Source organism: Lineus longissimus, chromosome 18 (assembly GCF_910592395.1).
Source record: "Lineus longissimus chromosome 18, tnLinLong1.2, whole genome shotgun sequence".
NCBI lineage: Eukaryota > Metazoa > Nemertea > Pilidiophora > Heteronemertea > Lineidae > Lineus > Lineus longissimus.
The window spans coordinates 10,654,805-10,681,457 of record NC_088325.1 but is presented as its reverse complement, the minus strand read 5'-3'; the positions used below and the strand labels follow the sequence as shown (position 1 = coordinate 10,681,457).

The 26,653-nt window shown below is 42.2% G+C and overlaps 2 protein-coding genes across 3 annotated transcripts; one reads left to right on the top strand and one right to left on the bottom strand.

Annotated features, from left to right (window-relative positions):
- Nucleotides 1–227: 227 nt before the first annotated feature.
- On the bottom strand, nucleotides 228–5,252 carry LOC135502444 (fucolectin-1-like). Of its 2 annotated transcripts, none has more exons than XM_064795279.1 (5): nucleotides 4,647–5,252; nucleotides 4,239–4,325; nucleotides 3,767–3,936; nucleotides 2,727–2,778; nucleotides 228–1,814 (listed from the first exon to the last, which is right to left on the bottom strand). In XM_064795279.1, exons 1-5 carry the CDS (start codon nucleotides 4,918–4,920, stop codon nucleotides 1,573–1,575), a joined length of 825 nt encoding a protein of 274 aa, XP_064651349.1. In that variant the 5' UTR covers nucleotides 4,921–5,252; the 3' UTR covers nucleotides 228–1,572. The 2 variants fall into 2 exon arrangements, with proteins under 2 accessions (XP_064651349.1, XP_064651350.1); XM_064795280.1 differs by having other exon boundaries at nucleotides 1,724–1,811.
- A 1,217-nt stretch (nucleotides 5,253–6,469) lies between these two features.
- Nucleotides 6,470–23,031, top strand: LOC135502017 (uncharacterized). The gene is made up of 3 exons (XM_064794455.1): nucleotides 6,470–6,662; nucleotides 16,435–16,561; nucleotides 17,283–23,031. Exons 1-3 carry the CDS (start codon nucleotides 6,649–6,651, stop codon nucleotides 19,290–19,292), a joined length of 2,151 nt encoding a protein of 716 aa, XP_064650525.1. The 5' UTR covers nucleotides 6,470–6,648; the 3' UTR covers nucleotides 19,293–23,031.
- Nucleotides 23,032–26,653: the final 3,622 nt, after the last annotated feature.

Genomic DNA, 26,653 nt, shown 5'->3' with positions numbered 1-26,653 from the left:
CCTTGAATGTAGCCTGGGTATCACAGGAAAAGCCCTGGAATGGTTTGAGTCGTACCTTTCCCTTCGATCCCAGACAGTTGTCATTGAGGGTCAGAGGTCAGACCCCAAACCACTGCTGGGTGGTGTCCCATAGGGCTCAGTGTTGGGCCCCCTTCTCTTCTCGATTTATGTCCAGTCACTTGGAGAAGTTATCGAGAGACATCGCATGTTGCGACATGGTTTTGCAGATGACATCCAGCTGTACGACAGCTTCCATGTTTCGGAACATGGTCTCCAGGATGCTGTTGCCAGGGCTGAGGCGTGTGTAAGTGATGTACGCAAGTGGCTTGGCCTAAACCACCTCAAGGGCAATGATGAGAAGACAGAATTTCTTATCGTTGCTTCAAAACGTAAACTGTCGAAGCTCAAGCCACTGCCGGTCATTAACATTGGACCATCCGCTATCCAGGCTTCTGCCCTGGTCAGGAACCTGGGAGCAAATTTCGATGAAAATATGGAAATGTCTAAACAAGTGTCAAAGGTTGTCAAGGGTGCTTATTTTCAAATTCACAAAATCTCAAAGATCCGTAGACACCTTGACAATAAAACTTGTGCCCGTGTAATTAATGCCCTTGTAACATCAAGATTAGATTTTCAAAACAGTTTACTATTAGGACTACCGGAGTGTGAACTTTCAAGACTACAAAAAGTTCAGAATGCAGCTGCTAGGCTTCTAAGTAAGACCAAAAAGAGGGAACACATCACCCCTATACTTAAGGAGCTGCACTGGTTGCCGGTGAGATCACATATCCAGTATAAAGTGCTACTGCTGACGCATCAAGTCTTACATAATGACCAAAGCCCGGAGTACCTCAAGGAGTTCCTCAGTCTTCGTTCCCCGGACCGCAGGTTTCGGTCTTCCGAGGACCAATGGCTCCTTTCCATACCACGGACAAGGGGCGTCTTCTGAGACCGTTGCCTGGGGAACTTGGCACCCAGGCTGTGGAACTCACTTCCGGCCTGGATGCGTGATCCCATTGGCACCAGCGCCTTCAAAAAACATCTCAAAACTCATCTTTTTATTGAACACTTCGACACCAGAACCTAAATGTTTTAATCTCTATGAATGTTTTAATCTCTATGTACAATTTTTCTCTTTTACTATGTGTTGTTTTTTAAATTGTACAGTGCTTTGCAAATGATTTTCATTCAAAAGCACTTTTAATATAATAAATTATTATTATTATTATTATTAAGCTGCTAGCAACAGGCGGGTAGAAACAAAACGGCTGTCATGATGATTTGATTTCAAAATCCTTTCAAAACAGTGCCTTGGTATTTTTCAATCCATGGATGTTTACTCCTATTGTAATAAACTCATCCTTTTAGATCGTTCTGGAGATAATAACATGTATATACCGTTTTTTTCCAGTAAGCCTGTCAGTAGAATGTCTTGGGAACGAAGTATTCTATTCTGCTCTATTGACGGTCATTGCCTCTCTAGAACCATATACATGTACCATAATCCGTCACAATATAATAGGACCGGACACATATTTCAGCGGAACATTTTCTACTTTACACCGACCTGAATTATGGCCTTCCTCCAGTATATATTTTGACTTCACATAACGTCAGCGGGTTAGACGTCGTCACGAGAGAGATTACTACAAACCGACCAAACAGATTCTGCCTGCATAGAAAGTACCTAGTTTCTCCTGGCTTCATTGGTGGAATCTGGCTGTAGCAAACGTTTGAAGCTGTTTGGATATAAGGGAGCCCTGTTTTCGGGAAGGCGGCATCGACCGATATGCAAAAGTTGGAAAGTCTTTCTGCTGTAATGGAGAAGTTTATTAAAACCTTTTCTAGCTCATGCATATAGTCCCACTTTAAAAGAGGTCAGTGACACATTTTATTTCAACACAAACTGTCTGTCTTTCAAGATTTATGACGCCCCGGACACGGTCGAAGAAAAGGAATTTATGAGTGCCAGACTCACTTCTGAAGGCATCAGAATGCCAAGGGAGCCACCTACCAAATAACAAAAGAACCACGACCATGTTTGCAAGCTGTACATTACCAAGACCAAGTTGAAGATGGCAACTTATTTTTTCTTCCTCGAGTTGACCAGTTGTATTGAGATATTCCCATACACTGTGAAAAGTGGGTGTACGGCTTATAATGGAGTAATAAGACGGTGGTAAATACGGACAGGAAAGCGCAGGCCACCTTGCATGTTGGGTACCAACGAGGAGAATCGCAAATAAGGAATCAGAAATAAGTAGCCAACGTCCGGTGGGTGTACATGTTCATGGCTTGTTCCTGTTCTATGCAGTAGATTGCTTCCCTGGTATCAGCCTCGTCCCAAGTCATTGCGCCTCCGTCAATTCCTGACGCAAGATTGGATTGTAGCTACGTTTTTTTCACCGGAGCGATCGACCACCCAAATATCACCAGGGTTTTACCAGGCTGGGCTAGTATTTTCAGGACGGCACATTGCCTCATATAGCTTTGCCTTTGAATGGACAATTATAGGCAGCAGCTAGGCAGGCGAGATAAAGTTACACAAAGTCGCCAATAGGGGTCTCTCACATCTCAAAGTATGTCGAAATGATTCACGCTTGTATGAGGAATATATTTAGTGCTGAATCTGACATGATCCAGGGCCCTTACTATGTATATTAGTCACCTGAAGATGACCAATTTAGCCCCTCTTCTCCTGCCTATAGTCCCCCTTTAATACTCACAGCAGCAGTCCCCTCTATTGGTTATTGCCACGACTTTGATATCATATTTGATCTGAAATGAATGTGGTGTATTAGATTTAATAACACTACATACATTTCACAACATTTACATGTCTACCATACATGCGCATTTACTTATTCCGCGAATTATATAGTTCTGTCTGTTTCTACACTCTCGTGACAGTTCATGAGCAACTGTCAGTGTTTTGATATTTATTACTGCCAAATCATGAAGCACGACACGGTACATATATAGAAAAACGTTTCTGAATGCGAAAGTGACCTCTGAATTCCGTGGACGTTCACAAAGTCGGGCCTGTTTCTGCACTCTGAAGACAATAATAAATCCATGAGTCTATTTTTCAATATTTATGCTAAGATTCCTATATAGAAATTAAATTATGATGCCCGACACGGTAGGCCTATAGAAAAACGTGTTCGAACTCGAAATTGACCTCTGAAGTTCGCAGGCGGAGTATAATTCTACATGATCCTTCACGGGCGGAGCTAGTTTTTTTGTCGGGAGGGGGAGCAAATAGCTCTCGGGGGGGCAAAATAGATCTTTTTGAATTGTTTTGGCCTAAATCATTGTCAAAAACACGTGCAACTCGGCGCGCAAGGTCACGCACCTGTAATAAAGTTTTAAGCCGTGGTATGCTCATAACTTTTTCCGAGACCCCACACCCAGGGAGGAACGCGTTCATAGCTTAATAGACCTATCCTTGCCTCTCAAACCATGAAATTTTCGTTGCACGTTCGCGTTATGACGGGTTAAATGGAGCCCCAAAACCATATCAGTAAGCTAATTGGACTGAAACTTCAACACTTTTTTCATTTTAAACACACCTGATTACCATTCAACTGGAATGGTGAGACCACGCATTGATCTCAAACTGAACTATTTTCGTACAACCGCGAGCTGATTGGTTTAACACAGGTGCGTGACCGCAAGTGACGTATAAACTGACGCAAAGCAGATGGGACTGCGGATGTCGCCTAAATATCCTTAGCCTGATTCTAGTAGCGCTGTCCAAACCAACCTTCAAGTCCACGCTCCACCAAGGGTTGATCTTCCTATCTCTGGTATGCGTACAACTTGGCAGCCTGGCGTGAAAGTTTGATGTCACTCCGCCGTCCACAGCCAATCTGGAATAACCTCTCCAAGCGGTCGAATGCTGCTTGGTTGGTTTTTGAACTGCTATATTGGGATCTGCGGAACGAAAGCCAAGATTTTAAAGCTACTTTAATAATCATTAAGGGACGAGATGCGGCGGAGTATTTGTAAAGTATTTGGTTATTTGTCAGATTGATAAAAAAAATCATCTTATTTACTTTTTCAAACTAACTCCAGTAGTGCTTGCAATGTTTTTCGATGAGGGACAATGTGCATGCTGACACAGCCGCTTCATACAGCGGTCAGCATATCACGTACATCCCAGACTGATTAGTTCGTTTAACGTTTGAAATTTCAAGAATCACTAAAAGTTACAGGTTGTACCAACAAACACCTACCCAGTATCCTTGTGTACCACTTACTACATATCGTAGTCCTCAAGTTATAGAGATTCGTATTTTGTAAGAAGGTTTCGCAAGCAGTTGCTGAAAGATAGGACGAAATATTGAAAGTGCCGGTAACAGCCACGGGTCGTGAGTAAAACGGGTGGGGTATGGTGACGCTGCCAACAAGAATTTAAAGGGAGCCAGTTGTGGCACAAAATCGTCATTTAGACTGGCTGAACGCAGTAAAAATAACAAAATGCTATATGACAGACATAGTCCAGTGATTTAGCCGGTGTTGTACCCAGGGAGTTCAAAACCCTGCTTTTGACGTTTCGGATGGAACTTTGACACTTGAGGTTAAAGAAAACACACTACAATGTTGTCAGATATTTTCAATGATTCGAAAACTGATTCACTTACCTATGTTGGAGTCATTATAGGGCCTTGCCCCGTTCCATCCAAGCCTCGCGCTCAGGCATTCCGAGAGGGTTGCATTAAACGTAAACATCGCGCAAGTCGTGTCCCAGGCGCACTGCCTCGCACAAGTCATTATATTCATCTCACTCGTCTGAGAGAGGTTCCCGATGTTGACTGGGTCGAAACTGTCCCCTGGTGATAGGAGGAAAACATCACTCGCACAAAACACCACTGAACACCCGAGCAGCAAAATCAGACTCAAATCTCGAACGCCCATTTGTTATATTCTGTCACTTTCGTTTGGAATGGGAGCACGATCAGTTCGCTTATTGACAAATTGTGGGAGACGTCATTGTTCCCTGCGCATGCAGTCTCTTCATGAGAGTTTCAGGCAAGACAGAGAGAGAGCGCGCACTCAGCCCGTTTCCACTTCACAGCCTTCTCATTCCAGCGGTAGCCGGAACTGGCTCAGTTGAAATGTAGTTGAGTGCGAACCTGTTGCGTTTGAACTCGATTACCGTCCACTGCCCGACATCAGTAAATGCGCTCCCAATCGAACAACTTCCCGGACTCGATCAACCGTTTCAGTTTTACAACAGCGGCTACTCTGTTGATGCCGACAGCTTTCAATGAAGAGAACAAATGGATCTTGCAGTTCCTGAAGCACTTAATTTTTCCATCTCTTTACAGGACGTACACTTATTGGTACCGGGTGGGGAAAACATTTCCAACGGTATCACCGGAATCGACCGGAAGACTACGCGAAAACCGCCATGATGGCGTCATTTGCGATACAAGTATGCGCGCACAGCCAACGGTAATGGCGTCAGAAGGACGTCATTTATAAACTAAGATATCCATCTATTCCTGATCAGAAGACTACAAAAGTATGACAAGGCTATTTTTGGCTAGCAAATTCACAGGACAGGTTAGTCTAAAAGTAGGCCCAAACAATGGCAATGGACCGACAAAAAGAGGTCCGAAGTAGAGAGGTGTCCACTAAGGGAGGTTCCAGTTTACATCAAATTCAACCCTAAATCATTTGAACCAGCGCCCTTCACTATCCCGTAACGACTAGAGGTACGCAACCTCGCTATTCGTGTTTTACCGAATGTAGGCCTATACGACTAGAAAATGGGTCACTATTCGAGCTTAAGAGGGTAATAAAACGCTATATTTGGTTATACAGTTGAATGATATTTCAATTATCATTGCATGATACAAGTCGAGTTACTACAGTGGATTAGTTCCAAGAAACTACATAGACAACTGACCAATTTACACATGGTTTAAAACATCTTTAAGTAGTAGGAGAGATAATCTACTGAACTGAAACCCGTACAGAACGGCGGCAAACACTGCCAAAGTTGAGGGTGTCCAAAATGACCCGAAGACATGATGAGGAAATGCACAAGGAAGATGTGCCCTGTTTAGAAATCCCTTTTACACTGAATTAATACATATTGCACAGTAAATAACTTACGGAACGCTGTGATGACCCTCTCCTCCCACAAGTGATGTAATCTATTGTTTATAAATCATCATAACATTGATGTAATTGAAGAAGCTACGCAAGAAGCTTGGGCGGAAGTTGTACAAATTACCGCTAAAAAACACGTGGTAGATAAAACCTACAGAACTTTCTGGGGACCTGATGTACAAACTGTCCAAAAAACCCGCAAACTCCAAAATCACTCAGCGATACGCGACACCTTGGAAGGAAAACGGAGTTGAACCGGGAGTAGTAGAAACAACTCACACGCTTTATTTATCTCGTTGGACTACCAATACGGTTACACTGGTCGCGTATAAAATAGGGAAGAACAGCCAGGAATGCACTGAGTTTCCATACTTCTACGATACTCAACACCCTTGCACAATTACTGAACTGCATGGTTCAACGCGTCAACCAAACTGCATTACAAAAGGGTATATTCTTAATCAATCCGCTACAAATCAGATTAGATTTAAACGGAGTGAACCTCTGCCAGCTCTTCTTCGCAGAATGTCGCCACCACGGTAAGTTCTAAATCGAATAGTTTCCAATTTTTTAACTCATTCGAATTTTTGACTGCATGCAGCTGTTACAGTTGGCTACTTTATCATGAAGTTCATTATGTATATTGTTAAACTATGAATTGTGTAAAGTAGGCGTAACCTCCGTATACGACAGTGACCGTGTCGATGTAATAACTCTTAATGCCGGATTTACTGTTCAGACAGGGATTTTAGGGCTTCATTAAGTTATCAAATTCGGTTGTTTAATAGCCGTAAATTGTGGTCGTGTAAAAGGGCACATATCACTAATTTTAAAATTCCTGAGAAGCCTTTCTCAGGAGTAGCCTAAAACATAAGGCGACTTAAAGTCTCGTCGTTAGGGTAAAACATTCCTTTGGTCAGGTTTTGGCTCCAAATGTGATTATTTGGGAATTTAATGATTAAGCCATATAAGTCCGTGACGAGCCAATGGGTGAGGGTCGTTTAAGGGACCATTTTGAGTTACATTTAACATGTTTTATGCAATTATTCCCTGTCTGGTAGGTCCATGATTGACGGGTTTGACAGTTCTTGAGCAAGTCAAGTATGATAACTTTATTTTGTGATCGTTGTTAGTAAACAGTTTGGGTTTCGTAACTGTTTCATAACTGCTAGACTATATAATGTCGCTCTGTGATCATGTTTGGGAGTTCCGGAATAGCAAGCGAATAGGCTACATCCTTGGTTTGGACACCCAGCTATAGGAACCTATTCTGCTGCTCCAGCTCATTGACACGTCTGTATCAACCATCTTGTATGAACTCTGCCTTGTCAACTACATGTACATCTCATCTCGAACGGACGTCGAAATAAATTGGTAACTTTATATAATCATACTCTGTATTGATTTATATACTCTGCATGGAATTACACACACAACTGCTGACTCATTGTACCTCCATCGTCTTTGAGGATAGCAAGATCTACGGCCTATAACGTTTCTGCTGCAGCCAGGATGCTGCAACTGGGACTCCGCTATACAGCCTAGTTTTACAACAAACGTAATAAATTTTCAAATATTACACGACGGGGGTACTTTTCAGGGGTGGTGCATTAAAAATGGGACCTGTGGCTATACAGGCCTATTTCCAGAGTCACCCCAGACGTACATTTTAACCCAGGTGTCGGGATTGATAGTGCTGTTAATGAGATTATTTTTAATACGGGTCTGGACGTGCTGTGTCATTCGAGAGTCAACTGGCGATCAAATGACTGGGAATACAAAAGTTGCCAGAGACGCCATTGAGAGAGGGTAGCGTAGCATATCGCGAAGCGAATTCTCTTTTGATTCGGGAGCTATATAGAGCAGGAACCCGTGGGGATCTGAGTAGCATTCTATACTTCATTGAAAATAGGTCTATTCTTTTGTAATCATGCTTTATAATTTTATAGGACTGAAGATATAAGGCAAGTAGAAAGCTGACATGGAGTTTCGTGCCAACCATCTATTAGTTTCAAATATAAACCAGAAAATGTCCAAGCCTCCACAAAAACATTTCGTGCTCTGAACTTTCCAACGTTAAATACGGGAAGTGTCCTGCAGACTTTAAGTTGGAATATTTTTTGGGCTTCAAAGTTTTTGACTGTATCTAAACCGAACATGTTTTCTCTTATCAACGAACAAACTGCAGAATTGCAAATTCCTATAGAGCCCATGGAATGTTTTTATTAGCGTTTTTTGGGATTGTAAAGCATTCACTTGGTTTTGAAAAGGGCCATCAAAGTCACACTATGAGAAAGATTTACAGCATATTTGTCAAAGTAACTGTGGAGTAATTAAGGACACCATTCCAAAGAAGGGATGTGGGCCGTTTATTGAGAATATTCGAATGGTTCATTTCGCATTTCTATGACTGGGGTAACATGGCCGATACAAAAATGTCCAAAACTGAAAATCATGACTTTGAAACGAAAAAAATGTCCCAACTTTAAGTCTTAACGGCACTTCTCTTTTAAAGTGAAAATTTCAGAACTTGATGGAGTTTTTGTCGGACTGAACCTTTTCTGGTTTTTGTTTGAACCGGATGGATGGTTTCACACAAATTCATGTATTTATTCTACTTGCTTCATTTGCAATACCCGGTCCTCAGTGATATCTATATCATAATACTGGAAAGAAATTGTAAACAAACGTATGTGTGCAGTTCAAATGTTAACAAAAATGTATTTTTGGTACTTTCGGTTGCTGGACTTGGGTTTTCCCGCAGTAAGGAGCTGGGGTCAAATTGGTGGTCTATTGTTTATGGGTGCTGTGTTAGCCAGAGCTAACCCGTGATAATGAAGGTTACCATGGTATGTTTATGTGCTCACCACAGCTCTCAATACTTGATCTGAAGAGGCGCGCTGAACCTGAAATTGCCTTATCAAGGAGCTGCTCACGTCACGGTGCTGAACTTCTAGCTTGCCTGTCGAGTAAGTGCCTTGCCCGAGACCTGGCTACATGTATAGGAGGAGCACGCATTTTAAAGTTATAGTAGTGATGGTTCGAGCCATTTGGAGGCCGACATGTGAAGGCCTATCTGGGTACTCCTTCTTCTCCGTATAAAAAGGCGCATATTGCTTACTAAGGAACGAGGCATTGCCTCATCATCTCTATCGGACCAACTGATATACTTTTACACGCATGCAGCACGCCACAGCTAGGTCCGAGTCTGTGGACAAATGGTTGGTTTAATTTGTCTCTTCGATATCGCTCCTTTGATATTACATTAGATGTTTATTGCAATTTAATCTATTCAAGGTATAGCCCATTTGAACCTGCCTGCGCCACGGGTACAATGCTAGTTGGGTATAAAGGCAAAGTACCCTGCGTATCGAGGCTTTAACCCTTAAAAGGCCGATTTTATACAGAAATCAAACCTTGGGCACGACTCACTGGAGGGGCAATGTATCAAACTGGCAGCATGCCCTTTGGAAGTGCCCCACATATGAGCGATTAAAATCGGCTGCAACGATAATTGCTCGTTTGTTGCGGTCATCGCAGGTTGCATCGTCTTGCCTCCATCACCTCCGGTCATACAACAGAAGAAATACGAGTAATCTTCATCTACGAGTATCAATATAAACAGTAATCACAACATATAGTATTGTTGTAAAAACAATCAGTATGTCATGAAACTTCCATTGATATCCCTGTATCATAATCTTAAACTTTAACATGTATAACGTGCTTCTTAATGAGCTAGTGGCAGGAGAGTTTATGAACGGGGCGGTTGCATGGGGGGGGGGGGGGGGGGGGGGGGGGTAGCTTAAGATTCACACCACGACAAGGCCAACTCAACAAAATGGCAGACATATGCAGAGGACTCAATGCTTTCTGAACAGGTGACGGACAAATGCAGGAGATTTCTGAAAACTCAGCAAAGATTTTTAGACCAGCGACTACGTATGCACGCCCAATTAAACAGAAAGTGAGAATAGCATTTGGAGACGGAGGTAATTCCCTCATCACACCAAGTCATATGAACAGCTAATACATTGGTGATTATCTCTCTGAAGCCCAAATACATGCTGGGAATGCCTTATAAAAAACAGATTGAGGCCACTTCCCTCAAACACGGTGCCAAATGCTGTGTCCCAAAGTGTTCATCAGCAATGCGCCAACCAATTGGCCTCAAAGGACGAATGACATTTTAAAGGGCATTATTACCAAGCTGTAGGCTGCCTAGACAAGTTCCACTCTGATGTAGCAGCCAGTTATGTCAATCCCGACTAAAAGAACCGGCGTGCAGCGATCATTTTTGCGCGGGTCGATGCAGTAAAAACGCGCTGCGCAATGCGCGAGAACCTTCACTGTGAAGTTACTGTGAAGGCACTGCTTGTGGTGGTTTCAATTCTTTTATCAAATTATCTATGTTTGGTATGGTGCCAAGATCAACAATGGAAGCGACTGGGTCTCAGAATGTTGGCATTAGATCACCCCAAGGCAATCCGAAACTTGGATGCACGGTGACTCTAGTAGTTACGACAGACGGACGAAAAGGACGAGCCGAGGTCAACTTCAGAGGCTTGGCACCAGATAGTGACGTCATTCGGCAGCTTCAGGCGGATGCTCCAGACAATGTGCGAGTGAGTATTGGCATATACTACATGTCCGTGGTTGTAGTACAGGATATGTACCTGACGTCATCAGTGTTGTTATTAACGGTTAGACATTCTAGTTAATGGTAGTGTTTTTTAGGGAGATCAGAACTTCTATGACTAAAATTGTTGTAGGTTTGTCATGGATGCAACCAAAACATTGTGCGTGTCTGACTGTTCAGAAAAGTAATGTAAATGTTCATACTTGTTGTTTGCTTTTCCAGGTAACTGGTAGTCCACGGGCTTGGGCCCGACACCAATCGCTAATCGAATGGTTGCAGGCCCTGATTGTGCCATTTGTAGCAGGGGCCACGTTCCTGTTACTTTTAGACAGGTATCCGGTGCATCGAAATCAACAGTTTCGTGATGCAATCACCGCAGAGAATGGGACAGACACTTTTATCCCAGGACGATGTACTTCGCTGCTGCAGCCCTTGGACTTGACCGTAAACAGGATCTTCAAGTGTCACCTGAGGACCATTTGAAAAGTGTGGAAAATCGGCCACACCGATGATCAAATTGTGAGCGGATCACCAGGCGGAAAGTGGTCAGGATGATCAGCCTCGGCTGGGCAAGGGTCACACAACAGACGATTATGAACGGTTGGAGAGCCAGTGGCCTAGTTCCTGAGGACAATGACGAAGTCGGGGAGGGGGTAGAGATGGTAAATGGTGAGCTTGAGCAGTTTGTTGAGGGGATTGAGTTTTCGGAAGGAGAAGAGGATGATGATGTTATTGATGATGACGTGTAAACCCCGTTTGGATAATAAAATTGATTGGTAAATTGATAAGTAAATCTGTGATCTTCTTTAATTTATTCGTTGACAACAAGACTTCTTTATTGGGACATTCTGCAAACCCATGAAGCTCGCTTTATCATAGACACCATATTAGACATTTCTGGTCAACCAACACTATAGGCATAAAACGAGGACGCTAGTTGTATTATATTCATTCATTCAGTACAGGACTACCCCATGTCAGTGTTCATGTCTTTTATCCACTAACGTGGAAGGCAATGGCATTGCCCATGAAAAGGGAGTCAATTATCAGCTGTGGCTGTTATTTCTAATGTTCGCCTGCCACCAGTCAAATCGGCCTATTCATTTGGACTTAGTCATTTTACGCTTCACCTGCGCTTGGTAAAGTGGGAGAAGACAGTATATTGCTTAGCAGAAATCGAGGAGTCAATGTAAAGTCTGGATATAGTTGGTTAGCTCTGAGGGGTCCTAATAAATCCATCTTGTCAGGTCCAACTCTTTGTTGACCCAAGGGCTTATCTAAAAAACAGGTCTTGGGGCAAACCATGCTTTGTCAACAAAATACCTTTTGCTTTGTGGTTATAAATGACGATTGTCAGATTAATGTTGTTCCATTCTTGGTTGTCCAGCAAGGGATTAGGCTCCGGTTGGCCATATAATGTGTTAAAGTTAATTCTGCTTGTATTTTAAAGAAAGGATTGCACATCGAGACGCTCGTGTGGTAGCACTTACGAGTAATCTCTAGTAAGCATGGTAATCAGCGACGGCACGTGGCTCGTTGCGCACCACCTCAACACTGTGACACAAATTTAAAAACGGCCGCCCAGCAGCCGGACAAATCATCTATAGCGTGATCAACGTTTTTTTCCACAATTATGCGTACAAAATGTCCATATTATTAGCAGGAATGGCAGGGCTCGCGAGGCATATCGCAAAAGTTACTGCCATTCATGCCAATGGCAGATGAAGATTGTAAGCTTGTAAGTTTGTAAGCAACAGTGGGATGAATATTGATTCCACTCGTTGGAATATTATTATTTTGCAGAGCGCCGCGAATATGCCCAAAAATGAATTGTCTTTTTTAATCATCAATAGAAATCCATGGTGCAGATAGTGCATGTTACTTCATAGGTAACACTCTCAGGGTAGGATGACGGACTATTTTTCTATCAAGATGCACGATCTTCAAAATATCAGTGAGATATTAAACGCGCAAAAAGGGTCCGACATGTCCGAAGGAGGTGTGATGTCATAAAAATAAATGTGCTTGTTGAGGTGTTTAAAGTCTGCGCAATGCAGTTTGCGTTTACAATAATATCTGGTTGACATGCCTGAGCTGCTCAATTCCATTTGACTTTGTACAAGTTGTTGTTAACCGCCATGTTGGGAATTTCACATTTATCAGTGAGAACTTTAAGAACTGATGTGACCGGCTTCGAGTTCGAATTCGAAGACTTTTATGCATTATTACTTTTAGTCTAATCTAAAATAATTCATTGCTTATACATCAAACACACACATATTGCCTGAAAGAATATATATTGACACCATCTTCTTCTTCTTATGATTTTTCAATGGATGATAACGACTTTTGTCTAATAAGCAAGAACCTAGTTCATACCGTTTTAAAAATAAATTAAGCCCGAAGATTTTGATAATTTTGACAGGTTAAAAACGTTGGTGTACATTTGTCGCACGTTTTGTCAACGGGTGTTGTGAAAACAAATGTTGCGAGGGTAACAACCGGACATTTACTCGCGATATGCCGTTTTCGAAACCACCTGTGAGAAAAACGATAGAAAACGATACTTTTCGAGTTCTTTTGTATTCCACCGCACCTAATTGCGATAACATTCGAGTCTTTTCGATACTTTTAGACTCCTACCTGCGGTTTCAATAGATGTGATAAGATTGCGGGTTTGCGACACCTATAACGTATTGCAGAACTGAAATAATTGCTCGATCTGAATACCTCTCGAACTCTGTCGAAAAAACTCGAAAATACTTCTCAGGCAAAAGCATTGAAATTTTTGGTCATTTACGATCGTTTTCGGTAATATTCGACAGGGATTAGACCAGCAATCACAATAGAATTTTAACTGTTTCGATTTTCTTCGAAACTTTCCGAGGTCTTGCCCAGCATGGCTCGCCAAGGCCGGGTCGAATTCCGTAAGATTTCCGAGAGACGGTTTAATGACCGTGAAGCATTTCGAGTGATTTTCGAGTGATTTCGAGACCGATGCAGATTCCGAGAGTTTTCCGACAGAAAAACGAGAGTTGCTGTTCATAGTGATAGAGTGGTTCACTCCAACCCTGCCAACCACCATTTACATTGAATACCGAGAAGTTATACTGATCCTTTAAACCAAACTCACTCAATAGCTTTTTAAGTTTCTTACGATTAATGTTGTTAATACCTTCATTGTAAATACCTTCACCTGGTGTTGGTATCTCTAGATTTTTAAATATCTTTAACATTTGATAGTAAGTATGAAACCTGTAAATTGACCTAATCAAATGATCACTGTGATTCAAATGGTCGTCTATTGAAATACCACAACCTCGCAGTGGTAGCAAACCATTTAGCTATGTTAAACTGGTTCTAGTAATTCAATAGCGGTTGATTCCGCATCTTTAGACTTAAAATCCTGGAGCTATGTTGGGTTCATTAACCCCTTCGCTACCGAGGCAAGTGGCATGCCCTGTACCGAGATATTTTACCAGTTTTATGCCTAATGGCGTATGAATACTTTAAAAAATTGTAGCTCCTTTACTATTCATCATAGACTAATAAAACCATACATTTTTGTAAAGCTGATTACCTTGGCTATCGATTGGTGTTGTTTCCTGGTATCAATTGGGTAAGAGGTGATCAATAATCAATTATGATCAATACTTTTTGATTGATTATGCTAAATTTATTGATTTTCTGATTTGAACAAGTATAAAACTGTAATTGATGAACTTACAAGCTATAAATGATATGCAGAACTCGTTGCTAAACTTTGGCTATTGTCTATCACTGATATCGATTGATTACCGATATTGATTGATCAAAAAAAACATGATATTTTCGACGTTTTTCAACAGAGTTTTTTCAATGAATTAGGATCATTACAAAGCATCATGATGATTGACCTACAATATACTGTTCACTGATTCATCAGTAATCAATAGCCTATTGGTTATTGATTATCTATCGATTATTGATTGATCAGTGATCATTCATAAAAACCCCAAAGTCGGTGGTGTCAGCAGATTCTTCCTCACCCCCACCCTCATCTTGACTATTGCCACTATTCACATACTCTTGCGAGTCCTCCAGTATCATAGAAACCGCCGTAGCCAAGTCAACACGCGCACGTTTCGCCATGTTATTCACAATACAATGCGGTATCTGTGGCAGTAATACCTATGGCAAGTCAAAGCGGAATTTATTCAAGACTTTAGAATTACCATTCAAGAAGTTAAATATAAGTTCAAGAAGGAAATATATGTTCAAGACTAAAATATGTTCAACCTTGAATCAAATGTTTTCAACCTTGAATAAAATATGTTCAACCTTGAATAAAATATGTTCAACCTTGAATAAAATATGTCCAACCTTGAACAAAATATATTCAACCTTGAACAAAATATATTCAAGACTCACGTGACCATATTCAAGACGCACGTGACCACAAAATTGATGACGTAGAGCGTAGAATCTGTGGTACTTCCGATGCGTTCTGTTTCACGACAGGCATTGCGCATTTTGAACCTATAATTTGCCTGATGTCTGTGAAACATGTATCGACTCTGACATTCACTCGGCATCCATGTCATGATGTGTAGGATTACAGTACATGTCAGGTGTAGGCGGCTAGGTACGTGTACAACCATGTGTCAAAACCTCGTGCGAACAATTCGAGCTCCGAAACGCAACACAAGTACCATGGGTTCGGGAAAGTCCGGACGCGGGTTCGGGAAAGTCCGTAAAGCATCAAAACATGAGCAACTACGTCATCAATTTTTGTGGTCACGTGCGTCTTGAATATGGTCACGTGAGTCTTGAATATATTTTGTTCAAGGTTGACAATATTTGATTCAAGGTTGACAATATTTGATTCAGGATTGAACATATTTTGGTCTTGAACATATATTTAACTTCTTGAATAGTAATTCCACGGTCTTGAATAAATTCCGCTTTGGCTTGCCATAAATACCGCCAATTTATATGCTAATCGCCTCGTGTGTAGTAACGGCAAACACATGCCAATCTAACCACAGCGCCATCTTAGAACGATGAATGAAACTAAATATAGTCTGCTACAGACACCAGGGACATCAATACACCGTGCAATAGTGTCTAACCTTGGTGTCTAACGTGTACCGGGAGTTCTATACTGAAACGTTGTTAGAGGGACGATATATCGTCCCTACTAGGTATACGGGAGACAAATTATAGGGACGATATATCGTCCCTACTAGGTACGCAAGGGGTTAAGTTTAAAGAAGTTATTAGTATTAACACTTATTTGTAAGTTAATCATATGTGAAATTAGTATCATGCTTCTTAGGAACAGGATAGTACTAAGCATCTTGTTTTACCACTGAATATTGGATAATGACTTTTTTGTGTAGGTTAACCACTTTTTTAGGTGGGCTAACCACTTTTGGGAGTTGAATAAAATCAGGTCCATAAGACCAACTGTTACTCCTACGCCAAGACTTTGGTGAAACGTCATGTGGTAGATAACTACCATTTCTATTCATTTTAGCATTAATTTTGTTATTAAATACCAGTGTACAGAATTTACCGGCTTTACACTTTCTAAACACTTGTGTTTTTCCCTAATTGATAGGTTTTGGCCTTTTTTCAATAATAGTCGTAGAGGTCGTAGATTGCATTATCCTTTTTCTCTTTTCTACTAGGTTTCGGAAGTTTTGGAAAACAGTTCTACTTGGATTTCTTGTCTCCGTTATTGTCGTAGTATTGTCGTTTGTCAATAACAAGTACACATCGTCAAGAAAGAACAATTTGACCGCTAGCTGTGATAAGGTAAGCCCAGTTCTACCTCATCATTACTTTTGTAATATTCTGTTCTTTCTTAATCACCATTTTTGTATCCTGAAGCTCAGGCCAACACTCGGCACTATCGGTGCGAGAGGAGTAGGATGTAATGTAATGTAATGTAAATATGGATTTATATAGCGCACGTTCCAGGTCGTAATGATCTGCTCACATGCGCTTTACATCATTGACCCATATGCCCGGGTGAAAAGCACAGTCTTTCTACTAACATTGCAATCCAACGTGGTAATCCATGGGTGATTGGTGGTGATCACAGTATTGCGTAACTGGATTAGGCGGTCTGTGGTGTACACAATGTTCTGCATTGTTGGTCCTCCTGAATAAACACCCGAGTGTATGTCTTGTACAACCATGTACATACACAGGAACCAAAATGGCCACAGTGGCCAATGCAGACAATCCAGAAAGTTCACCATCAGAGTATTCCTTGAAGACCACATATGGGCACAGTGAAAATAGGTTCACACGGGTCCATGCACATTCATGAATCAATTGAGCACAGGAAGAGCCAGTCCAAATGCCTAGAACCACAACAAAAATGTGCTGATGTTAGGAGCTGATGTGAACGGCTGCTAATCAGCGCCTGTTCACCTTTCCTTCTAGGATACGACTGACTCTCGATTTTCGAGGATGCTATTTCTGTTGCTTCGAAAACTAGCTAAATTGACGGCTGATTTATCATTTGAAGGTAACTCAATATCGGGGTCAAATGACCTGCGACAAGTGGGTGGTGATCACGACGATCTTCAATTTGACCGACGCCGTCAAGGACCTACTGAAGATGCCAAAGTGGTGCGTGGTGCTGGTCGGTGACAAGAAGGGCCCAAAAGAGGTGCCGCCCTTCCCCAATCTTTTCTTTCTCGACATGGCCTGGCAGGAGCGCTGTCCGTACCACATCTGCCAACATCTGCCCTGGAATCACTTCGCCCGGAAGAACATCGGCTACATGTACGCCGTGGCTAACGGGGCCGAGTGGATCTACGACACCGACGACGATAACTTCCCCAAGTTTCCCAAATCCGAGCCGCTCCTTGATTCTTCCATTAAATTCGATCTGATACAGGTCGCTGGACACGTGTACAATCCCTACATTCCATACATCAAACCCGACACCACTTTGTGGCCGCGAGGGTTGCCGCTGGATAAAGTCAAAGATCCCAATACGAAAAACATGAGAGTAATCGGTGCCGTCAAGCCGGAAAAGGTCGCAGCGATAAACTTTCTAGCTCAAACCCACCCAGACGTGGATGCCATTTATAGGCTTACAAAAAAGATTCCGTTTCAATTCGAGATGGTGGAGAAATATCACGCACTTCCACATTATGTCATGTCGCCCTACAACGCCAAGGCAACATTGCATGCTCAGTTCGCCTTCTGGGGTCTGCTGCTGCCGGCAAGCGTTAACGGGCGCGTGTCGGATATATGGCGGTCGTATTTCACTCAACGGTTGGTTTGGGACACTGACGGTCACATCGCTTTCGGTCCGCCATACGTCAATCAAATCCGTAACGCGCATTCGTATATGGTCGATTTTCACAACGAAATGGATGTTTACTATAAAACAAGACGACTGATCAAATTCCTGGTCAACTGGATCCCGAAAACCGTTTCGTTGGCGCAGAACATGGTCGATCTTTACATAGAACTCTACCAGATCGATATCATCGGGCGGGCAGATATCGATTTAGCCATGGCTTGGATACGTGATCTTGAATGTGTCGGCTATACCTTTCCGCCAGTAAAAGTTGCGAAAGACTTCGTGTATTTGATACAAGGCACAAGCGTCACTATCCTCGATCAACTTGTGTCAAACTCTGACCGAGATGTGTTATGGCTAACGTACAAGACGGACTCCGGCACCAATTATCTATACCGACAAAATAGCACGTGGACCACTGGGAGGAATCTTCTACTAGAATACGCCGTTGAACGAGGAGGTCGAATGTCGAAGAAGGGTTATAAGTATTTTATCTTTCTCGACGACGACGTGAAGATATCCTTCACCTACAATGGTCGGCGATGGAACGGTGAAGGTTGCTGCAAGACCAATGATCCGTGGAGGTGCTTTGAACAGTTCTTGAGCGCTCACGAGCCAGCTGTTAGCTATCCTCATCACATCGCTAGCCATGTATTCTTCAATGAGAAGGCGCTCGTTAATTTAAACTACAATGTCGATGCAATGATGGTGGCTTACCACCGCGACACATTATCGTTCCTGATGCCCTACAGTACTGAGTTTGAGGCTGAATCCTGGTGGGCTTCGCAAGTTAACCATATCGGTCTTTACAACATGTTGTACAGCTCCAGCAGGTATCAGTACAATGCTCTTCATAATACAAATAGTAGATCAGATCATCGGGGCAAATACAAATTCAGCTTCAAATTTCGCCAGCAAGTACAATATCTGCTATCGGCGCTACGGCCGACTGTCGATGGAAAGCCGAATCCGTTGTTGAACAGTGCTCCCGCCAAAGACGTTCTACCTTTAAGGGTTCACGGCAAGCCTAAATTAAAGAAGGACAAAACATACATCGTGGACTACGCGTTCATTAAAAAGTACTTTAAGCTCGATCATAAGTTTACACAAGAGAGGCTGAAGTGGCTAAAAAAGCCTATAATTAGAAGAATTATCTTTGGAGGAAAAGATGTTTTCGGGTTTGACAATTCATTTAAACCTGATTATTCCTATCCTATATAATGCGTAGCTTGAACTCCCCACATACAGTCCAAATCACAATTGTCATACCTACATTTGCGTCATGAAGTCGCATATGGTAGTGATAAAGATACAAGGAATTTGATACATGACGCGTTGTACAATGTATAGTTCAGTCTAAATGACAAATCCTTTTTTTTAATTAAGATGCATAGTGTATGGTGCGACCTAGCCACGCCCTGGTGGGTGGCGCCTCCCCGTGTTTTTGTAAGAGAACTTAGTGAGGAATACAATATATTGTACGCTAGCTATGTAGGTAATGCAGCGATCCTTTTGATCGGTGTGTACCGCTTACGATTGGAAATGTGTAATTCAAGATGGCTCCAGTCTGCAACTGAAGTCAACAGATGGCAGCACTAGAAAGTTTAGGAATAGGGATCATAGGTGTGAGCACATGTAGTGAAGCATAAATAATAGAGAGGTTTAGACAGATTGACCAGTCACCAACACGGTGACCGGCGCGTACAAAACACATAGAACTCAAATCGCACATAAAGTGAGCTATTAGCGAGTTTCCGCATCGCTTACGATTACGATTACGATTACGATTTGTGTTCATCGATTTTTGGTGCTACGCAATCCCCAGCGAAATCGTCGATGGTACTTTCGTCTCGTTCTTACGAGGATTCCGGCTGATCTTCGTAAGTCGAAAAACGATTACATGGATTAGCGAAAAGCCTATTTTCCACGCTACATATCAAATTCAATGTGAAATATTCATTGAAGAATACTTTATAACACACCTGTCAAACATAGGAACTGCATTTAATTTGATCAACGGCGATTTTGATCATGTTTTAGCGCCGAGAAAAGTGCACCCAGAGCATGAGAGCAGAGTATAGGGCCTATACTACAGTACACCAAGTCGTTGGTGTGAATGCGGAAACAAAATTTCTGGTTCATGCCGGTTTTGAGAGTATTACGATTACGACTTTGAAATCGTAATCGTAATCGTAATCGTAAGCGATGCGGAAACTCCCTATTGACAGATATCATCAACGATTGTTGTATTCAAATACATTTGGAAAAAGGAAAGGTGAAATTCATCAATGACATGTTGGTTGTGTTAACTAGCTGGTCGTTCCTGGTAATAAAACGCTGTAGTAATTGTTTGTTTGGGGAAACAATGTGAAAAGGAATGTTTACTGGGGCAGCAAGGGTTGGTAATTATAGCACTTTTTAGAGACGTAGAAGCCTTTGAACCACAATGTCGATGCAATGATGGTGGCTTACCACCGCGACACATTATCGTTCCTGATGCCCTACAGTACTGAGTTTGAGGCTGAATCCTGGTGGGCTTCGCAAATTATCCAGGTCGGTCTTTACAACATGTTGTATAGCTCCAGCAGGTATCAGTACAATGCTCTTCATAATACAAATAGTAGATCAGATCATCGGGGCAAGTACAAATTAAGCTACAAATTTCGCCATCAAGTACAATATCTGCTATCGGCGCTACGGCCGACTGTCGATGGAAAGCCGAATCCGTTGTTGAACAGTACTCCCGCCAAAGACGTTCAACCTTTAAGGGTTCACGGCAAGCCTAAATTAAAGAAGGAAAAAACATACATCGTGGACTACGCGTTCATTAAAAAGTACTTTAAGCTCGATCATAAGTTTACACAAGAGAGGCTGAAGTGGCTAAAAAAGCCTATAATTAGAAGAATTATCTTTGGAGGAAAAGATGTTTTCGGGTTTGACAATTCATTCAAACCTGATTATTCCTATCCTATATAATGCGTAGCTTGAACTCCCCACATACAGTCCAAATCACAATTGTCATACCTACATTTGCGTCATGAAGTCGCATATGGTAGTGATAAAGATACAAGGAATCTAATACATGACATCTTAAAGGGAACTGGAACCGCCGAGCAATTTATTCAACTTTTCGACTTTCACCGCCAGAGAAAGTCAAACTTCCAACTTCCTATTTGAGTTCAGATTTGTAGCTCCGCTCCCAGTGCCCGAGCATGCGCAGTTCAATTTGTTATTATTGAGAATCATGTGAGAATCACGTGAGTCATGCGATCTTTCATTCATGAGTTTTCGTAGTAAATTCCATAGTAGTCACGACACTCAATGATTGACAGCTAGGCGCCATGTTTCATTCATGCCTCGTTCTGATCACCCGATACGCGGGAAATGAAAACGAGGTCATACGAACTGGCTTGGCGGTTTCAGTTCCCTTTTTAACGCGTTGTACAATGTATAGTTCAGTCTAAATGACAAATCCTATTTTTAAATTAAGATGCATAGTGTATGGTGCGACCTAGCCACGCCCTGGTGGGTGGCGCCTCCCCGTGTTTTTGTAAGAGAACTTAGTGAGGAATACAATATATTGTACGCTAGCTGTGTAGGTAATGCAGCGATCCTTTTGATCGGTGTGTACCGCTTACGATTGGAAATGTGTAATTCAAGATGGCTCCAGTCTGCAACTGAAGTCAACAGATGGCAGCACTAGAAAGTTTAGGAATAGGGATCATAGGTGTGAGCACATGTAGTGAAGCATAAATAAGGTTTAGACAGATTGACCAGTCACCAACACGGTGACCGGCGCGTACAAAACACATAGAACTCAAATCGCACATAAAATGAGCTATTGACAGATATCATCAACGATTGTTGTATTCAAATACATTTGGAAAAAGGAAAGGTGAAATTCATCAATGACATGTTGGTTGTGTTAACTAGCTGGTCGTTCCTGGTAATAAAACGCTGTAGTAATTGTTTGTTTGGGGAAACTATGTGAAAAGGAATGTTTGCTGGGGCAGTAAGGGTTGGTAATTATAGCACTTTTAAGAGACGTAGAAGCCTTACGAAAGAACTAGGCCCAGACGTTAAGTATTTGGGATAGGTTCCAAGGGTCCGGGAGATCTGGGGCTCAAGAGGAGTGGGATCTTGGAGGTAGTTATGGACCTGAGAGGAGTACCTGATTGGACATGGGGTTGGGTTAATTAACATATGTTTATGAGGGGGTAGGATTTTTGTTTTAGTCAGTTCTCATCTAGATTTCCAAGGGTAAGCCTCGTTTAAGGGAACTCAGGTTTCGATAAGCACTTCCTTGATTATGCCAATAACTACTTTATTTAATCCAATTAAACAATTATTACAAAAACAATTCATTTTTAAATCTGTCTGACTCAAGTCTTCTATCGGCTTGAGTTAGGACAAGAACCCAAACATCCTCCTCCACGTTTCAGTTGCAAAAAACAAGTACATCCGTAAATGGCATCCAGTAAATATTTGCGGCCAGCAGTTCACCACTGGGGAAAACCTTTAGTTACATTACTCAGAAAAACAATGAATTGAAATGGGTATAATTTGCCAATGTTAAAGACGCTTCATGCAAAATCACCAGGGCCCGGTTGTTCAAAAGCACAAAAGTCACGTTATCCTTAACGGTTACGTTAAGTATCCGTATGGACTTTATCTCTTTCAGTTAATCCCATAAGAATTTTCACGTTAAGACTTAACGGCGCCGTTAAAGCTAACGTGATTTTGAACAACCCAGCGCAGGTCAAAATAGCGTGGGATTTCAAACGTGGGAACTCTCTGGGAATAAAGGATGAGGGGATTAACCTTTTAACAACTGCAGCAATAAAAGAACTTTAAGATTTCTTGTGCACTGACTACGATTTATATATAAGATGTATAAAATTCACCTAATATAAGGAAGGCTCAGGCCTTGATAGGGAGCTCTTCGTTAATAGGGCTGGTGAGCGAGAAGACTCGGGTGGTGGTGGTGGGGGTTGGGGTTGGGGGGGGGGGGTATATAGTTAGGATGATGCCATTATGGCAGTTGACCGAAGAAGCAGTTGGCTTGCACACAATGTCAATGATGGCGAGTAGTTGGTGGTTGGGAGAGGGGGGATATAGTTAGGATGATGCCATCATGGCAGTTGACCGAAGAAGCAGTTGGCTAGCACAAAATGTCAATGATGGCGAGTAGTTGGTGGTTGGGAGAGCGGGGGGGGGTATAATTAGGATGATGCCATCATTGCAGTTGACCAAATAGACGCTGTCGCAGTATAGAAAATAGGTGAGGAGAATGTGGGAAACTAAACACAACAGGAGAAGGATGATATTTTTGCCCGGAGATAAGCATAATGATCCCAAGACCCAAGTGTAGGATTTGAATTCAAAAAGACCTTAGCCGACCCCCTGTCGTGAATAGTTTGAGGTCTCACTAGCCAGTGGTGATCAGGTGTTAATCTTGAAGTTATAAGGCATAGAGGTGAAATTTTACAAATTTGCGTTATACAAGGTGTCTCATGCATTGTGCTACATCAGTCTATGCACTTGACAGACCCTTGTGCTGGAACAACGCCTTCGGCCTTATGAGACGCTTAGGTTGGACTTGCATCCCCATGTAGTCAAAAAGCAACCAATCCACTGGCTTCTCAAAATAAAACATCATATAAAACAGCGCAATGCTCGGCACCTCTTCCGATTTATGTAACTTGCCGACATAACCCAAACCAGAAAACTCCAAAGTCGACCCAGTTTGCTGTCGAACCTCCAGGATATATTGCTTGATTTGTCTAGACGACGTTTAGTTAAAACTTGGCCAGATGTATTCTACAAGAGACAAGCTATTCGGAAATGTATAGGTTTGTGTGAGAGTAAGGTACTGCCAAGTCTACAGCCGCTGGAACAGGGGTATGCATGAAATGACGTCGCGTCATTTTTGGAGGCAGGTAGGCCTGGCCTCCGCACCGGCTAGTGAGACCTGAGGGTAGCGCGTGCGTTTGAGTTAGTGCGCATGCGCTTTCTACGGTAAATTGGAATGTTGTGGACGAGTGGTTTCAGGTTTCACGGTAGGATTTTGTCATGGAAACGGGAAAATAGACATTGAGACCAATGTACTTTCAAGATTATTGCATTAGAAATGGAACCAGACCGTCGACATCTTTCCATACCCCATGATATTGACGAAATCGTCGTCGAAACGGGCAGCCCCGGACTGATCATGTTGGTGCGCATGCGTACTATGGAAAAGTTAGCAGACTCAAAATCTTTTGCGGATTTTGCCAGTTCAAAGCACGATTTCTTCGCAGAAAGAGAAAAATAATCTCTGGCAGCGATGCAGTTTGTTGTTTAATGCATTTCGATTCGCCCCAGGGTATCGTCACACTTTGATTCGGCCCTTTTTTGACGAAATCTCCAACCGAACAGCGGCTACTCTGCGTAAACATCATCGCGTCGCGCTGAATTGTTTTGGAAAAAGAAAATTTCTCCCCAGGTAAATTGCTGTGCATTAGCGTATACGATTCGCGTGCAAAAATGTCACCTGGGAGCGGAGGTTTTCTGGTTCCGGTCAACAGGGTCAAGTTTTTTTCGTTGACGGTATACACACACAATCGACTCTAACCATAAAGCTCGCTCAAGAGCTCCCTAATATGAGGAAGGCTCAGGCCTTGATAGGGAATTCTTCGTTAATAGGGCTGGTGAGCGAGAAGACTCTGGTGATGATGGTGGGGGTTGGGGGGGGGGGGGGGGGGGTATATAGTTAGGATGATGCCATCATGGCAGTTGACTGAAGAAGCAGTTGGCTAGCACACAATGTCAATGATGGCGAGTAGTTGGTGGTTGGGAGAGGGGGGGATATAGTTAGGATGATGCCATCATGGCAGTTGACCCAATAGACGCTGTCACAGTATAGAAAATAGGTGAGGAGAATGTGGGAAACTAAACACAACAGGAGATAAGCATACTGATCCCAAGACCCAAGTGTAGGATTTGAATTCAAAAAGACCTTAGCCGACCCCCTGTCCTGAATAGTTTGAGGTCTCACTAGCTAGTGGTGATCAAGTGTTAATCTTGAAGTTATAAGGCATAGAGGTGAAATTTTACAAATTTGCGTTATACAAGGTGTCTCATGCATTGTGCTACATCAGTCTATGTGTTCCGCGCATTTTACCGACCTGCGCTATCTTAAGATTGCGCTGCGCATTCTTAGGATCCTATAATTGCGCGGCAATCTCGAGATCGCGCAAGGGTGAGCGTGCGCTTTTTGCCGATTACGCATTTTAAGGATGACGATACTTTTACATGTTCATGATGTTTGGCTTTGCATTTGTAGCTTTATTTTTCACCTAAGTTTTTGCTACACCAACAGTCACATTACTGTCATGTGACTGTCTATGGGATGCTGAAAGTAAATTAATTCAATCCCGGCCAAAGTTGACTGTCTAATGGTATTTGGTTCCTCAGTTGTATCGTGATGAAGTGCCAGGCCCTGCACCTTGTACTTGAAAGACATGCAAGAGGAATTCGTTTGAGAAGGGAGACACCTAGACCTACATGTAAGCTTTTATGTTATCTTCTCATTGTGAATGATAATAATGTCGACTGTTTTATATTTCAGGTTATCCCCCTGGTTATCCCCCCACAGCTTGCTGACGGACATCCAACCTGATAGCAATGCTTTTGATTGATCAAGTACATTTGGTTGTAATCTTGCATCCGGATTTACTTAATGAATAAAGATAATACATAACTAAGATATAAGAAATTATCAGGAATAAGAATTGAATCAAGCCAAATGAACACCTCCACAATAATACCTCAATGGGATCAAAGATAAAGGAGATGTATAGTAGGGCATTTTATCTTTTGTTATGTAATATTGGCCTCTCACATGATCACTATGACACTTTGACCAATATTTACTGACCATCATCTCAGAAGCCTAATTAGCAGTGCTAATTACGGCGACCATGCATTTGATATTGTGAACAGATCTCACTATGACACTTTGACCAATATTTACTGACCATCATCTCAAATCCAACAATAAATCCCTGAACAATCATTGAGCAATATGGTAGAACGAATTCTACTACTAGTAATAGGCCTACGTAGGGGACACCATTTTCTTTCACACCAAGTTTCCCGTCCTCATTTTCTTTCATTCTGTCCCTTATACAATAAAACATTGCAGAAGTTGATGTTACTTTTCAAACCCATGATCCGTGCAGAAGATTATTGTTGGAATGGCTACCCATATTTCATATATTTCATCATAATTTATGCAGTTTGATGTTGCAAATTCTCGGAGAGAACATAAACTCAGTTATATTATCTCACATTGGCTCATGCAACACACACAAGATGCGCGATCTCGAGATTGCCGCGCAATTATAGGATCCTGAGAATGCGCAGCGCAATCTTAAGATAGCGCAGATCGGTAAAATGCGCGGAACATATGCACTTGACAGACCCTTGTGCTGGAACAACGCCTTCGGCCTTATGAGACGCTTAGGTTGGACTTGCATCCCCATGTAGTCAAAAAGCAACCAATCCACTGGCTTCTCAAAATAAAACATCATATAAAACAG